This window comes from Equus przewalskii, chromosome 11 (genome assembly GCF_037783145.1).
Source record: "Equus przewalskii isolate Varuska chromosome 11, EquPr2, whole genome shotgun sequence".
In the NCBI taxonomy this organism is placed as follows: Eukaryota; Metazoa; Chordata; class Mammalia; order Perissodactyla; family Equidae; genus Equus; species Equus przewalskii.
This window is the reverse complement of record NC_091841.1, coordinates 174750-189127: the sequence shown is the minus strand read 5'-3', so window position 1 is coordinate 189127 and position 14378 is coordinate 174750. Positions and strand designations below refer to the sequence as shown.

The following is a 14378-nucleotide window of genomic DNA, read 5'->3' as shown; positions in this document are numbered from 1 at the left end:
GACAAAGTTCCTATTTTCATGGTGCTGACAGTCTGATGAGGAGAGAGAGACAATAAACAAACAGAGAAACAGATATATAGTAGGTCAGGTGGTGACGAGTATGAAGAAGGAAACCAAAGCATGGTAAGGGGACAGAGAGGTGCAGAGGGGCACATGATGCTATTTTAGCAGGAAGTCAGGGGCGGCATCTCTGATAAAGTGACATTTGAGAAGACCTGATTGACCTGATGTGTGAGCCTCAAGACTATCTAGGGGAAGAATGTTCCAAGCAGATGAACAGTATGTGCAAAGCCCGAGGAGGAAACTTCTTGACATACGTAAATAAGAGCAAGAAGGTCAAAGAGCCTGCTGTGAACTAGGGAGGACAGTGGTGGCAGATGAGTCAGCGAAGTCACTTGAAGTTGACCATGTCAGGCTTTATAGACCAAAGTCAGGACTTGGAACTGTATTTTGAATGCAGAGTAGAAATCATTGCAGGGTTTTGAGAAGAACCGTGACATGATGTGACTTGCAGTTTTTGAGGCTCACTTTGCTGCTGTGTGGAAAACAGACGGTAGAGAAGCAGCTAGAAACAGGGAGACTGTTAGGAGGCTCCCACAGCAGTACAGGTGGGATGGTGGTGTAGACCATGGTGTGGTGGTGTGAGAAGTGACGGATTCTAGAGATATTGTGAAAGAAGTGCTGACAAGATTTGCTGATAGATTGCTGTGGGGTATGGAAATAGAGAGGGATGAATTTACTGTTTGTTGTGTTGGGAAGACTGGAGGAGAAGAGTTTGCAGGGGACCATCAAGAGTCTGGATGTGGGCATGTCGAGATGCCCATTAGACATGCAAGTGGAGATGTTGAGAACTCAGCTAACCATACGAGTCTGGAGTTCAGAGGAGAGGACCAGGGTAGAAATAGAAATGTAGGAGTTGTCAGTGTCCAGTTATTTAAAAGTGAGACTGGATGGGGTCACCCAGGAGAATATAGAGAAGAGATGAGATCCCAGAACTGACCCCTGGGACACCACAATGATTAGAGGTCTGGGTGACGAAAAAGAATCAGCAAAGGAGACTGAAGAGCATCAGGAAGAAAGGTGTGAGGAGCGCAAAGCAAGAGTGGAATCCAAGAAGCGAAGAGAAAGGAATCGTTGGAGGAGGAAGGAAGGGTTGTCCCTGTCAATTACACCAGTTTTGTGTTGGAGTCAAGCTTCAAGCCTGTTTTTTTCCCAGGAGCTCTTGGTGCCTCAGACAGAGGTACAGAGAAGCTGGGTTGGATTTGGCTTGTGTAGGAAAGAAGGTTGAGGGCGTGTGGATTTCTTATCTGTTGCTCTGTAACAAACCACTCCAAAGCTTAGCAACCTAAAGCAACCACTTCTTTAGCTCATGATTTTTGCTGGGTCAGCAGTTTGGGCTGAGCTCAGCTGAGTGGTTCTTCTGGTCTGAGCTGGGCTCGGCTCATCTCCGGTGGGCTCGCTGGTGCACCTGCAGTCAGGTGGTAGGTGAGCTGGGCTGCTTGTTGATGACAGTCTTGTCTGGGGTGGCCAGGTAACTGAGGCCGCTTGGCATGTGGTCTCTCCTCTCCAGTGGGCCAGCCCTGGCTTTCTCACAGGTGGTTACAGGGTTCCCAGGGCAGGGAGAAAACAAGCCCAAAGTGCAAGTGCTTCTCAAGTCTCTGCCTGTGTCCTGTTTGCTGCTGTCTTCTTCATTAGCAGGGGGTCTACTCCTGCTAATCAAATTCAATTACTTACCCCCAGATTTTTATTAAGAAATAATAGTTTATGAAACAAATATAGATAAAGAAAACAACGTCTACACTGCTGAATGATTTCTACATTTGCTTCACAATTTTACCATATAAATATAATTTTACTAAAGGCCGGCTATATCATTGCCAAAGCCGTGGGAGAAACCTCACCTCTGTTCAAGTTCAGCTGACCACAGGAGTCTCTGATCATTTGGGAGGATTTTAAGGTGCCAAACCCAAGAGCAAACCCATTATGCATCTTTGTTTCTGGCGTCCCCACCTTGCCACATCAGCTTCCTCGTTTCTGCTAAATGTGGACTGCATGATCTCTCAGAATGGATCTGTTAGATGATCCAGAAAGTTTTGCAAGTGAGAAATAAGGAAAACCAGTGATTTGGTGGTCATTAAAATATCTCAGTTTTTAAAAGTTGTTTTAAAACTGAAATCTGAGGATTCAGCCACTTAGCGACAACCAGATGGGTGTTGTGGGTCCTTTTCCTCTAGCCAAGGCTCTTGGTGATGCTATTTTGTTGACCCGCAACTGCAGTTAATGGGTGAGGAGAGAATCAACCTCATGGGGACAGCTGTTTGCATGGGCGTTCGAATGCAGCAATTATTCGTAACGGGTCAGCATTGGATTAATCCCACCCGCAAGATTGTTCTTCCAGCCTCCATGGACACCCATGTATCTCAGAATGGGGCCTATTGAGTTCAAGAGCCTAAAACTGCAACCTCACGGGTGACACTTTCTTGCTTTTGGAAACATTTTTGTTACTGTCATGTGAGTGGACACATATACACACCTATCTCACTCTCTGTTTTGATCAGAATTTTTGAGTTGATGACTCCGTGTAAACATAAGTCTGATGCAAAGAGTAAAGCAGCTTTGGGTTTTCTCTCGAGAAATGTCTCATTTACACCTTTCCTTGGAGTGAGAGGAATAGCCAGAAAATTGCTTCAGGATCAAATGAGGGAAAGGTGTGCAAATGCTGCAGAAACCATTCAGTGTTTTATGGATGTGAAATAGGTTACAAGAAGGCTTTCCATTTCCTTTCTTTCTGGACCTCAATGGAAGCTTCTTTGTCCCAATAAAGCTAGTTGGAAAAGCAAGTGCCATTAGCTATGGGATTCTGAAAACAATCAAAGGGCCTGTGTCTTCTCTGTGTACGTGTACTTGCACGCCCAGCACTTTGATCACGTAGTTGTTGGTCAATAACTTACAGTCAATAAATTAATGCCTTGCTAGTTTTCTTGGAGGTTACTGGTTTTATAGGAGGTTAAATGGTTTTATGGTGAAAGAGATTTGTGGCCAAGTAAATTGGAAAATGCTGGATTAAAGTCCCTTTATGATAGGAAAGATCAGAGCCTTTGTCTGCTAATATGCATTAGGAATATCCAAAGAAGGAATGCCATAAACAGCATTTCCCAAGCTTCTACTTGTCTGTGGACCTTTGGCAAGGACCGTCCCCCCCGGCTTTAGTGTTCCCTGGAGGTTCCTGGCTGATTGCTGTGGTTGTGAGTGGGTGCTTTCATTGTTCATGATTTTAGGGTGCTACAGGGCACTAAAGTAGACAGAACGGAGAATTCCCAGAGGATGACGAGGGAGAAGGGGGAGGGGGAAGAAAAGGATCATCCGCAAGGACGCACGGCTTCCACTGAAGAAACTGCGTGCTTCCTGGCCAAGTGCTGCAGTGTATTCCCGTCAGTTGTCCGTCGTAGGGGCCGGTTGCCATGAATTTGGACAACTGACAACAGAAGAAGAAGGGGTTTGATGAGGCGTCTGGGTCTTGGTCCTGATTGCCTCCCACAGCGGGAGAGCAGAAGGCCTTTATGCCAGCCCACCCCAGGCTGGCGAGTCTGAGGCCCAAGGGAACACAGACCCCAGCAGGCACTTTCCAGAGCCCATGTTTCCACAGAGTTATTTCCAGAAGACTAGAGTCTGGCCTGAGAGAAGGAGAGAGGGCCCTGTGGGTTGGCCTGTGAAAGGCCTGGCCCAAGAGGGCCCCGCAAGGGACGGTAGAGCAAGGTGCTCTGGCGCATGGGGAAAGCTCCTACCTGCAGGGTGAGCCCTGGCTTCCAGGGCTGATTTGCCACTTCCTAACTCTGCCCTGGACAAAGCACGCCACCTCCTTGAGCCTCACATTGCGCACTTTCTAAACAAGCCTGACAGTCTGAGTCAGTGGGCGTGATGCTGATTCGTTAACAGTTTTGAAAGTGTGCAGCATGGTCCTTGGCACATGGTGGGTGGTCCTGACTGGGAGCTCTTGGAGAGCATGGGTGGTGCCATCTTATCCCTCCACACTGGTATACCTGGCACCAGGCCTGGCACAGAGCAGGTGCACAAAAAGTATCTCCTGAAGGAATGGATAACTGAAATTGGTAGTTTCAGATGTAAGCGGTTAACAGCACAGTTAAAGAAAGTGTGCACATGTGTGTGTGTGTGTGTGTGTGTGCAGAGAGAGAGAGAGAGGCAGAGAGAAGAACTCAATGGCAGAGTGACTGAACCTTTAGTAGTCAAGGTATATTCTGTGAAGAGAACAGCTGAAGAGAACTGTCTTTCGTGCATGTTCCTGAAGACGCCATGTGAATCAGACACTCTGCCACTAGCCATGGTCTGTGCTTTAGAAAGAGGGCATGCTTACAAATGCGATGGCTGCTGTCTCCATGGTCCCTAGGGTAATGAGGGAGAGATGGGAACTGAGGGCTCTGCCCCGTGAACCTCTCTGCAGAGCTCAGCGCTACTAACACACTTCAGAACAGCCCGCTGCTGAACCTGTGCCGCAGTGTGGACTTGTTTTCTTTCCTGTATCCTTTCTTCTTTGTGGATAAAACCAGAATGGAAGGCTATAGACATAAACTGTGCAAATAAAATAACCTTGAGAGGAGGCTGCTCCAGCCGAAACTTACCGGCTCCTTGTTGCTATGGTTACTCCAGCAGGTCGCCCAGTGAGAACGGCTCTGCCAGCAGCAGCGAATCAGGAAAGCCCAGCTCTGGGGGGCGCTCACCCGAGACTGTGATGGCACAGCAGAAAGTGGCGAAGGAGGAGGCACGGAAGAGAAATGGTGAGGCGCCTCCCCTGCCAAGCACCACCCCGGGCCCATCGCACACATGCACATGCGCACACTCACCCACGTCAGTGTACTTTAACTCTCAGTTCTTCTGTTGTACCCCCAAAGACCGGGAGTCTCCTGCCTACCTCTCGTTGTATCACCTTACCCTCTGCCCTGAATTATTCTGTCTCATGCCCTCTGCCCCCTGTTCTTACGGAATTGTGCAGTGCCTAAGAAAAACCCTATGAATGAACTGATGTTTGGTTAGACATTTTTCTAATTCTTGGGTTAATTGATGTGATTTCTAGCATCAGGTCCACTAGGGCGGCAGGTCTCTGAAATGATGCTCTCTTGGACGGTCTCCTCATTTTCTTGCCCTGACTCCACTGATAAGTTTCAGTGGGTAGGTCTATGCCGGTGAGTCCAAATATTGGAAATCCACCTCTCCCAGGAAAAACAACACAGTAATAAATCTGTCATCATAAAAATCAGCCTAAGCTTCTGCCTTTATTCTCAGGGAAACTTAACTGTTTAGTTTCTCTCCCTCCCTGTAAAGGGTTGGTGTCGGGTCTGTTTGTAAGTCATTGGAGTTACCTTATTGTACTGCGGCACCAACTATAGGTTGCACATTGTTGTCAGACACCGTTGTGCAGCCTGCTCCTTCTGATCCATCCTTTGTTCTGAAGCTCATCTCCACTCGGTCCTTCTAAGCATGATGCTGGCTGACAGGGGTCCCAGTGCTGCCAGTCAGATCAGGGAAAATTCCTTGTGGATTTTAGGGGATTATGGACGGAGTCCTGTAGAAATGCCAGGTGAAGAGGCAAACACTCTGGCCCTCTGGTTAACCGTGCTTCCTTCTAAAGGAATCTGATGAAGGACGGTTCAGGGACTTTTCTTGAAGCTAGCATAAGAGCACTCTTTTGTTTTCAAATGTCACTTACTTATCTCTTTTTTCTGACCAAAAGAAAGACTGGCACAACAGCTTTGTCTTCTGCAGGGAAAATATGGTCCTGTTCACATTTCTAGCTGTTATATAAAGCCCTTGTTTAAACTGTCACACCAGTTTGATTCTTGAGTTTTTTCTTCTCCTGAATTGCCCACGCCCTGGAACACAGAGAATGTGCTTCACTAGAACCAGGGGACGAGATGTGGGATTTTCCTGGAATACCTCCCCTACCTGGGACCAGCAGAAATCCTGCCATCGGCTCTCTGCCAGGCCAGCTCCCAGAAGGCCAGAGGAGCTCTGTCTTCTCTTTCTTCCCAGAGCAAAGTGCTAAGGGAGATTGGGCAGAGAGTGAGACAACACTGGAAGGCCCTAGGGGAGAGCTGTTTTAAGTAAGTGCTGTGACTGCCAGCCCTACCCGACCAAGATGCCCCGCCTACTCCTCCTGCTCCCTCGCCTTCCTTCATTTCTATACTTCCTGGAAATGTATAAAGTCAAGTCAAAGTCCACTGTCCCCGAGATGCCCCGTCACCCACCCAGTCCTCACACGACCTTGAATAGCTCAGTGTGTGTCTTTCTCAGACATTTGTACTGTGCATACAACACACACACGTCTTTGTTTTTTGTCGTATTGCATTGTTTTATTTTATAAAATGGGGTCAATGCACATATTGTTCTGTGCCCTTTTTCTTGCTTAAAAATGTGCAATATACAGACTCCTCTGTCAGTAATACACGTTTACAAGACGATGCCTTTCCTCTTCCCCCGTACATAATCTTTAGAAGAGGAGGGGGCAGAGCCAGTCCCAGACCCCCTCCCCACGCGCGGGCTGGTGAGACACTGGCCGGCTCTAAATGTTCCCGCTGACCTGCCCGTTCTTGTTCCTCCCCCGTCTCTGCCCGCCTCCTTATTCTGTTTAGGTCACTTTGATTATTTAAATATCAGGTTCAGAAATAACAACAGCTGGGTGCATGAATAAAATGCAATTACTGTGCCAGGTTGAGGTTTGAATGTGTTTGTTTTGCTAAAACGCCATCCTTTCTCCAGATTACTGTGCTTCATTGCCTTTTATTTTTGCCAAAAGTAAAACCAGTGAGTTTTCAGGGTTAGTTGCTTCTGTTTCACCACAAGTTCCCATTTAGTGACGTTTCAGTTTGAATTTTTCAGATAGAAATGATGGGACCAACTTGTTTAATGTAAAATTCACCAGATGCTGAATCCCATCAGAATTCTGGGACAGACCTTCAGTGGCGCCCACACTCGTCCTTTTTATCAGAGGGCTCCACTGTGTCATAGTACTCGGTTAGAGTTCACAAAAAAAATCAACAATGTGTTTTGTTGAAATCGAAGATGAACCAAAGGAAGGAAGGAAGAAAATAACAATGGAATTGTGGAGAAAACTGAAAGGTGTGTTTCCATCACACTGTCAGCTTGCAAAAAGCACTTCGTTGTGTGGATGTGGCCTCTGAGAATAGATTGTTCTGCAGCTATGGAATATTCAGATACTGTTGTTTTATGGCTCCGTATCCATTCTAGAGGTTAGGGTTACTGAGGTTGACTAATAAGCTAATTAGTGCATCAGGCTGTCGTTCTAAAGCTGTTCCTGTTTGTCACCAGGTTCTTGTATCTGTGGCTTCTAATTTTCCACTTTTGTGAAAATAAGAACTTTAAAAGGAAAAGACACTGTCCCTAGCAACATGGCTGGTGTGGGTCCTTGTGGCTCAGTGGCTTCATACGTTATTGTGGCTGTGAGGCGATTTTAGACTCTGTTTCAAGATGATGTTTAAATCTAAGTGGGAAAGATAGGTGTGAGAGCTAGGATTTTGAAAGCAAAACAGTCTGGCATTTTCTCAACCAAATACAGACACAAACTTCTGAACCAAAACCAATGTCACCTTAGAAAGAGTGTTTTCCAGAAAAGAGTTTAAACTGAGTTCAAGGTGAGAACATAATCTGTGTTTGCATCTTCAGTCCTGTAGGAGCAAACCCACCACTCTCGGTCCTGGAGGCACCCCAGGCGGGGCTCCTGTCTAGGCAGGGCTGGCGCCTCATCTCTGGGGCAGGTGAGGCAGGAGGACAAGAAGCAGAGAGTTTCAGGAGCGAATTACTTCTTTCTTAGCAGGAGCCCTTGAGGACTTGTCAAAGGTATTAGCTGAGAAACAAGTTCCGTTTTCACTCTTTCTTTGCCTTCCCAGAGTGAAGACTTGCTCATTACTCGATAGGCGACACCAGAGGGCAGTGGTTCTGGTTGTAGATTGTTTGTCTTTGAGCTTTAATAAAGATTCCAGAAAGAAAGAGTGCCTTGTGTTTAAGAGCGTTTTCTGCCTCAAACGGGGGGTTTCTCCCCGTGCCAGGTCAAATGTGAAGAAATGAACTCTCCCTTGCCAGGCTGGCTTACAGAAGCTAAAACTGACATGCTGTGCAGCCTGGCAGCTGCAGTTAATAATACTGTGCTGCATATTTGAAAGTTGCTAAGAGAGTAGATCTTACAAGTTTTCATCACAAGAAACAAATTTGCAACTATATGTGGTGATGGATATTAACTAGACTTCTGGTGATCATTTCGTAATATGTATAAATATTGAATCATTACGTTATACACCTGAAAATAATATAATGTTCTAAGTCAATTATACCTCATACCAAAATAAAAAATAAATAAAACCACTTCTTAAACGTAAAAAAAAGAAATGCAGATAAGACACAACTAGATATGGGATGGTTGTTTCGTGGCATGGACTGTAATGATGGACCTAAGACGCTTCCTCAGCTTAACTGTGGCCCTTTCCTTCAGCATTCTCCCGTGCTTTTGTCTTTGGATACTAATTACATGTTAAATATTCCCATGAACCTGCTGGACTCACACAACATTTTAATGTAACACCTTTAATATATTTTTCCATACAGTCTTTTTTGAGAGGAGGATAACTAATTATTTTTCTCTTAAACGATCCTGTGGGAATTATTGTGCAAATCTGAATATGACTTTTTTGAGAGTCAGGATGAAAAAGAACTGTAGTTTCTACAATTTCCAGGGTGTCCTTTTGCTGTCCCATTAGAGTTATGCCCCCCTTACCCTGTCCACAGAGTGAGGGGAAGGGTGTCACAGCCCAGAAGCAGTCAAGGAGGTGGGAACAAGACTGGTGCGTTCAAGAGGCTGTTCTAGCTGGAGCAGAGGGAATGAGGGGAGAGGCAGGAAGTGAGCTCAGCAAGGTGGCTGTCCAGATCGCACAGGACCTTGTCGGCAGTGGTAAAGACTCTAGTTTTCTTCTGAGAGAGGTGAAGCCCTCAGAGGGTTCTGATTGGAGGAGTACTGTGATCCGGTCACCTTTAGAAAAGGTGATGCACCCTGGCTGCTGGTGGAGTGTGGATTTGGGGTGGGAGGACAAGCGTGGAAGCGCGGATGAGGCACGCTGTTCAGGAGGTGTACGGGTTACTTATCACTGTGTAACAAATTACCCAAAAACCTAGCAACCAAAATGACAGCCTGCATTTATTATCTCACAGAATGTCTGTGGGTCAGCAATTCAGGAGTGGCTTAGTGAGTGGTTCTGGCTGAAGAGTATCTCATGAGATCTCAGTCAAGATGTTGGCCTGGGGCTGGCCCGGTAGTGTAATGGTTAAGTTTATATGCTCTGCTTCAGCTGCCTGGGGTTTGCAGGTTTGGATCCTGGGCATGGACCTACACACCACTCATCAAGCCATGCTGTGGCAGCATCCCACATACAAAATACAGGAGGACTAGCTCAGGGACAGTCTTCCTCAAGCAAAAAATGAGGAAGATTGGCAACAGATTTTGGCTCAGGGCCAATCTTACCCACAAAAAAAGAGGAAGAAGAAGAAGAAGAAGATGTTGGCCTGGGCTGTAGTTGTCTAGAGGCTTGACCGGTCCTACAGAACCCTCTTACAAGGTGGCTCACTCACATAGCTGTTGGCAGGAGTCTCAGTTTCTTGCCCCAGGGACCCCTCCATACGGCTGCTTGAGTGTCCTCATAACATGGCAGCTGGCTTTCCCCTGAGTAAGTAATCTAAGAAAGTGCAATCTAGAAGCCATGATGTTTGTTTTCATTTTTGTTTTGCTGAGGAAGATTCACCCTAAACTAATGTCTGTTGCCAATTTTTTTTTAAGACCCAGCCTTGGAAGTAACACACTGACATTTTTGCAATGTCCTGTTGGTTACACAGGTCAGTCCCATTCATTGTGGCTGTGAACAGCAGGAAGAGTTACTGATACTGGGGGCCATCTTGGAGGCGGCTACTGTAGGTGGCTTTCATAGCAGATGTCAGGTGGGAGATACTGGGGGCCAGGTGAGCGTTACCCAGCAAAACTCCACTCTAGGAAGATATGTGCATCTGCTTAACATGTCTGAATAGAGATTCTCCTCTGTCACTGGCTGCTTGGTGGCCTGCTATTTGCAAATAAGACCACAGAACAAAAAAATACTCTAATTGTAACCCATTGATAGACTCTGAGGTGTTTTAGCCACTTTGTATGATAACAATTTACTCGGCTTAATTTGACAAATCTTCTGATAATCTTTATGATAAGTGACAGAATGATACAAACTATGTGTTTCTTGATAATTTAAAGAAATCCCAATCTTTTGAGCAGACAGGAGGAAAGATGAGTATACTTCTATTCCATTCATTTTCTATATAACACCTATTTTGCTCCTAAATTGCCTACTGGGTTAGTTGTTTGAACAGGCTTAATTTCTCTCTCACCGAGCTGTGCTCAACAAGCTGTCACTCTTATAGTCACTTAATGGGACTGTGCTTTAAGAACAAGTAAATCAGCAAGACACCACTGGCCCTGGCACTTCCGTCTGCTGAGTGATGGAGCGCAAGGCGGGCCGGTGTCTTTCAGCGCCCACAGCCGAACGATCTGTCTGAGGAGAATTCGTCTAAAAGAGTGTAGGTGGAAATCACTCTCTTCGGTTAGGGGAGTTGTCTGCAGCTAAATTCATTTCTCTGGGTGTTATTTCTTAGCTTTCTTTTGTTTTAGACAAATGAAAGAAACCAAAACCCAACTCACTGGAGAAGCAGCCTTTAGAAAGAAAAAGAATCAAGTGTCAGCAGCACTTCCTGTGGCGAGTTGAGCAGGGAAGACTTGTTACCTCAACATCACGCAAAAATGAGTAGCTGTGGTGGCAGAGACTGAACTGAATGCCGCTATTCTGTTGATTCCCGTATTTTAAGAATGGTTGCCGAGTTTGGCCAAATTGCGCCTTTCCCATCTCCAACTCAAACATAGAGAAAAAATTTATTTTTTTCGAAAGCATTTTGTCAGTTTGGAAAAAATGGTTTTTACTGTTTAAATTCAAACCTTTAAAATTCTTTCTTACTCATTGATCATGCAATGGAGGGATGAATAGTTTGATCTTAAATTTAAAAGAAATTCGCCAACAGTGAGTCCTAGCACAGAACCAGACACTGCTGTTCCTGAGGTCATTTTGAGTGAAGTACTGACCTGGGCTGTGAGCCTTACGTAAATCTCCCCGTGGTCGTGCGGCTCCCCTGTGACCATACAATCCGTGTGTTTCTCTCGTGCTTTAGTGCCAGCAAGCGATGAAGAGGAAGGAGCAGTTCTTTTTGACAACTCCGGCAAGGCGGCTGCCGAGCCCTTTGACACGTCTTCTGGATCTGTGCAGCTCATCGCTATAAAGCCCACAGCCCTCCCTGTGGTGCACCCCTCTTCGGACAGGAACCAGGAGGCAGCAGTCCTCAATGGGGAGGTGAGCGCCGGAGGCCCCAGGGCGGGGGGAGCCGGTGCAGCCAGACCTCGGGGACTCTGGACTGAGGAGCAGCCCCTGGGAACACCGGGGCAGGGCGGTCCAGAGGGCTCCAGAGTAGAGGGTGCAGCGGTCATTCTCACCTCTGCATGAGCAGGCCTTCGTGGAATGAGTCAGAACACAGGTCGCCCTAAGCGAGTTTGTTGGATGATGCTTTGGGGGCATTTTTTCACCTTTGTTAGAGAGCCCAGAGGGGGCTTTTTAAAAACAATGGTTATGAAGGGAAGTATCAGAAATTCTACCTCCCCGTCCTGTCACAAGCACAGCTGTCTGCCTTTCTTGATACCACTCTTAAACTGTTCATTATGGATTGTCAGTTGTGGGCATGGGAGGGGCTGGAACTGATGGGGAACTAGAGAAGATACTGTCATGGGGACAGGGACGTAGCCCACTATATGAGCTTTCAAATGACTTTGCTCCTTTTTGCTGGCTTGAAATAGCCCTTTGTCTGCTTCCAGGAGGATATCAGTGAATATCATGATGTTAATCAATTCTCCTAAGAGTGTGAAAAAAATTTGTAGCATACACTGGAGAATGATGATTTCACCAAAGAAAAGCAGAAGGATGGATGGATGGATGGATAGATAGATGGGTAGATAGATAGATAGTGGCAGTTACAGGAGAGCAGGAGAGCAAGTTGGGTAACACTTATCTGCCATTCCTCCATCTTCAGAATGGTCGCTGGGCTGAAGATGTTTGTGAACCTTTAAGAACATGCATATGGAACCCGCACGTGAACACTTGCATTGCATGTGTGTGCACACACATACTTACTTGAGTTTTTCTCTCTTGTCGAGCTGTCGTGTCGATTGTTCATTTCATTTGTTTATACTCTGCTATCGCTACCTGCAATGGGTGGGAGAATTCCATAGTTTTAAAGTCTTTTCCCACCACACCTCAAGGAACATGCCATGGCCTTGTACACCTGGCCATTGTAAACGGACATGAGGGGCTTGTCCTCATCCCCCCATCCAGGCCTTGGATGAAGGCCTTTTACAAACCTGATTCAGGAAGCTCCTCTTCTTTCTGGACAAAAGGACTGAACTGGCCTAAAGGTGTGACGGGTTGAGGTTCGTCAGTTCTTAAGAAGAACTTCACTGGTTGTAGACTTACAGAGCACATCTGTGCCAAACTCCTCATTTTTCAGACAAAGAAGCTGAAGCCAGAGGGGTCAAGTGGCTTGCTCAAAGTCACACTACAGGTATGGTGGCAGCATGACGTTCAGGCCCCCCAGCTCCCTGTCCAGTGTTCTCTCCCCGTCTCTGACTTACTGTCACCCATCAGTGAAAAACAGCGTTGTGCTAGGTGGTACCTAGACTTACTGTGGTCGTCATTTCTCAGTGTGCACAAATATCGAATCCTTGCGTCGTACACCGAAACTAATATAATGTTATGTGCCACTTATACCTAAGTTAAAAAAAGTTGAGTTGCTAATCAAATCATAGTGATTAACATGCCCAAATTTTAAATATACTTTTTGTTGTGGTCTTTCAGCTGGAGAGGTGGCTTTACACTCACAAGGGCAGATTTTGTTCTCTTATTGAGGTATAACATACCCTTAAAGGCAGTGTAGATATAGTCCAAACTAAAAGTCTTATTTTGATATGAATGCATATCAAAATTGTGTTTTTATTGGTGTTTTTAGAACTCCATAGTCCATGGCAAGAGAAAAAAGAGAACTTCTTTTCAAATGTACTTCTTCTTAGTTTGAGAAAGGCTTTCAAATACTTCGAGAGAATTTTATAGGGTATTTAATGCTGATGAGAATTTTTTTTTTTTTTAAAGATTTTTATTTGTTTCCTTTTTCTCCCCAAAGCCCCCCGGTACATAGTTGTATGTTGTTCATTGTGGGTCCTTCTAGTTGTGGCATGTGGGATGCTGCCTCAGCGCGGCCTGGTGAGCAGCGCCATGTCCCTGCCCAGGATTCGAACCAACGAAACACTGGGCCGCCTGCAGCGGAGCGCGCTAACTTAACCACTTGGCCACAGGGCCAGCCCCCACTGATGAGAATTTTTTATCTTATGTTTAGTCCGATAAATTATCATCCCCCCAAAAAAACAAAGAAAAGAAAAATATCAATGTGCTTAAAAGAGTATGGACTCTCAGCCATGCTGCCAGGATTTGAATCCCAGCTCTTCTACTTCCTGTTGGTGTGATTTGGGGCAGGTTAGTTCATTTCTCTGTGCTCAGTACTCCCATCTGTAAAATGGGCTATTGTGAGGCTCAAGTGAGGTAATATACATAAAAGACTTAGAACAGCGCCTAGCACACTTATTGTGTACACGTTCTTGTTATTATCAATTAGTCAGTCAATGAGCAAGGATTCATTCATCATGGACTTGATGCTGCTTGGCTGTATAATTTGGGAACCTGTTATCACACCCACTGAATCTTTCCTTAGGCACAATTCTGCCACCAGACATGCCAACCCAGTGATTAGAGGCCTCTGGTGTTGTCACTCATGCACTAGTAACTGCTCTGGATAGGACCCTCTGCCAGCACAGACTCAGATGATGGCTGCTGTGCCTGGGTCTTTTCATCCCAGTTTGGTGATAGGAATGTCTTGGGGACAGATCCCAGATCTTGGCTAAATTCAACATACCACTCCCTTTTTTGCCAGGCCTGCCACCCTGTCACAGAAGGAGAAGAGACAAGCGTTTTCCCTGTCGGGAGTGGGTGCTCGCCACATGCCGGTAGTTGAGCAGTGGCCCTTGCTGGCATTTGGGTTGGAGAAGAGTGCCACCTGCTCTCTGTCTCTTGCTGCTTTGTGGCGTTTAGGGTGGATTATCTTACAGTTTTCTTCCCTCTTCCCTTAGGGGTGGCTTGTTTAAGAAGCACCCCTGAAGCCATGAATTTTCCTTT

General features: G+C 46.0%; 1 protein-coding gene across 2 annotated transcripts in view; it reads left to right on the top strand.

Moving 5' to 3' along the window:
• The window catches only part of KIAA1549L (KIAA1549 like), a 274267-nt gene that overhangs the window by 204293 nt on the left and 55596 nt on the right, over nt 1-14378 (top strand). Inside the window, exons 13-14 of one of the 2 annotated variants that reach the window (XM_070564670.1) lie at nt 4669-4793; nt 11281-11459. In XM_070564670.1, the coding sequence (XP_070420771.1) occupies nt 4669-4793; nt 11281-11459 (304 nt within the window). Of the gene's footprint in view, nt 1-4665; nt 4794-11280; nt 11460-14378 lie in introns of both variants that reach the window. The other variant, XM_070564669.1, reaches the window with a different exon arrangement.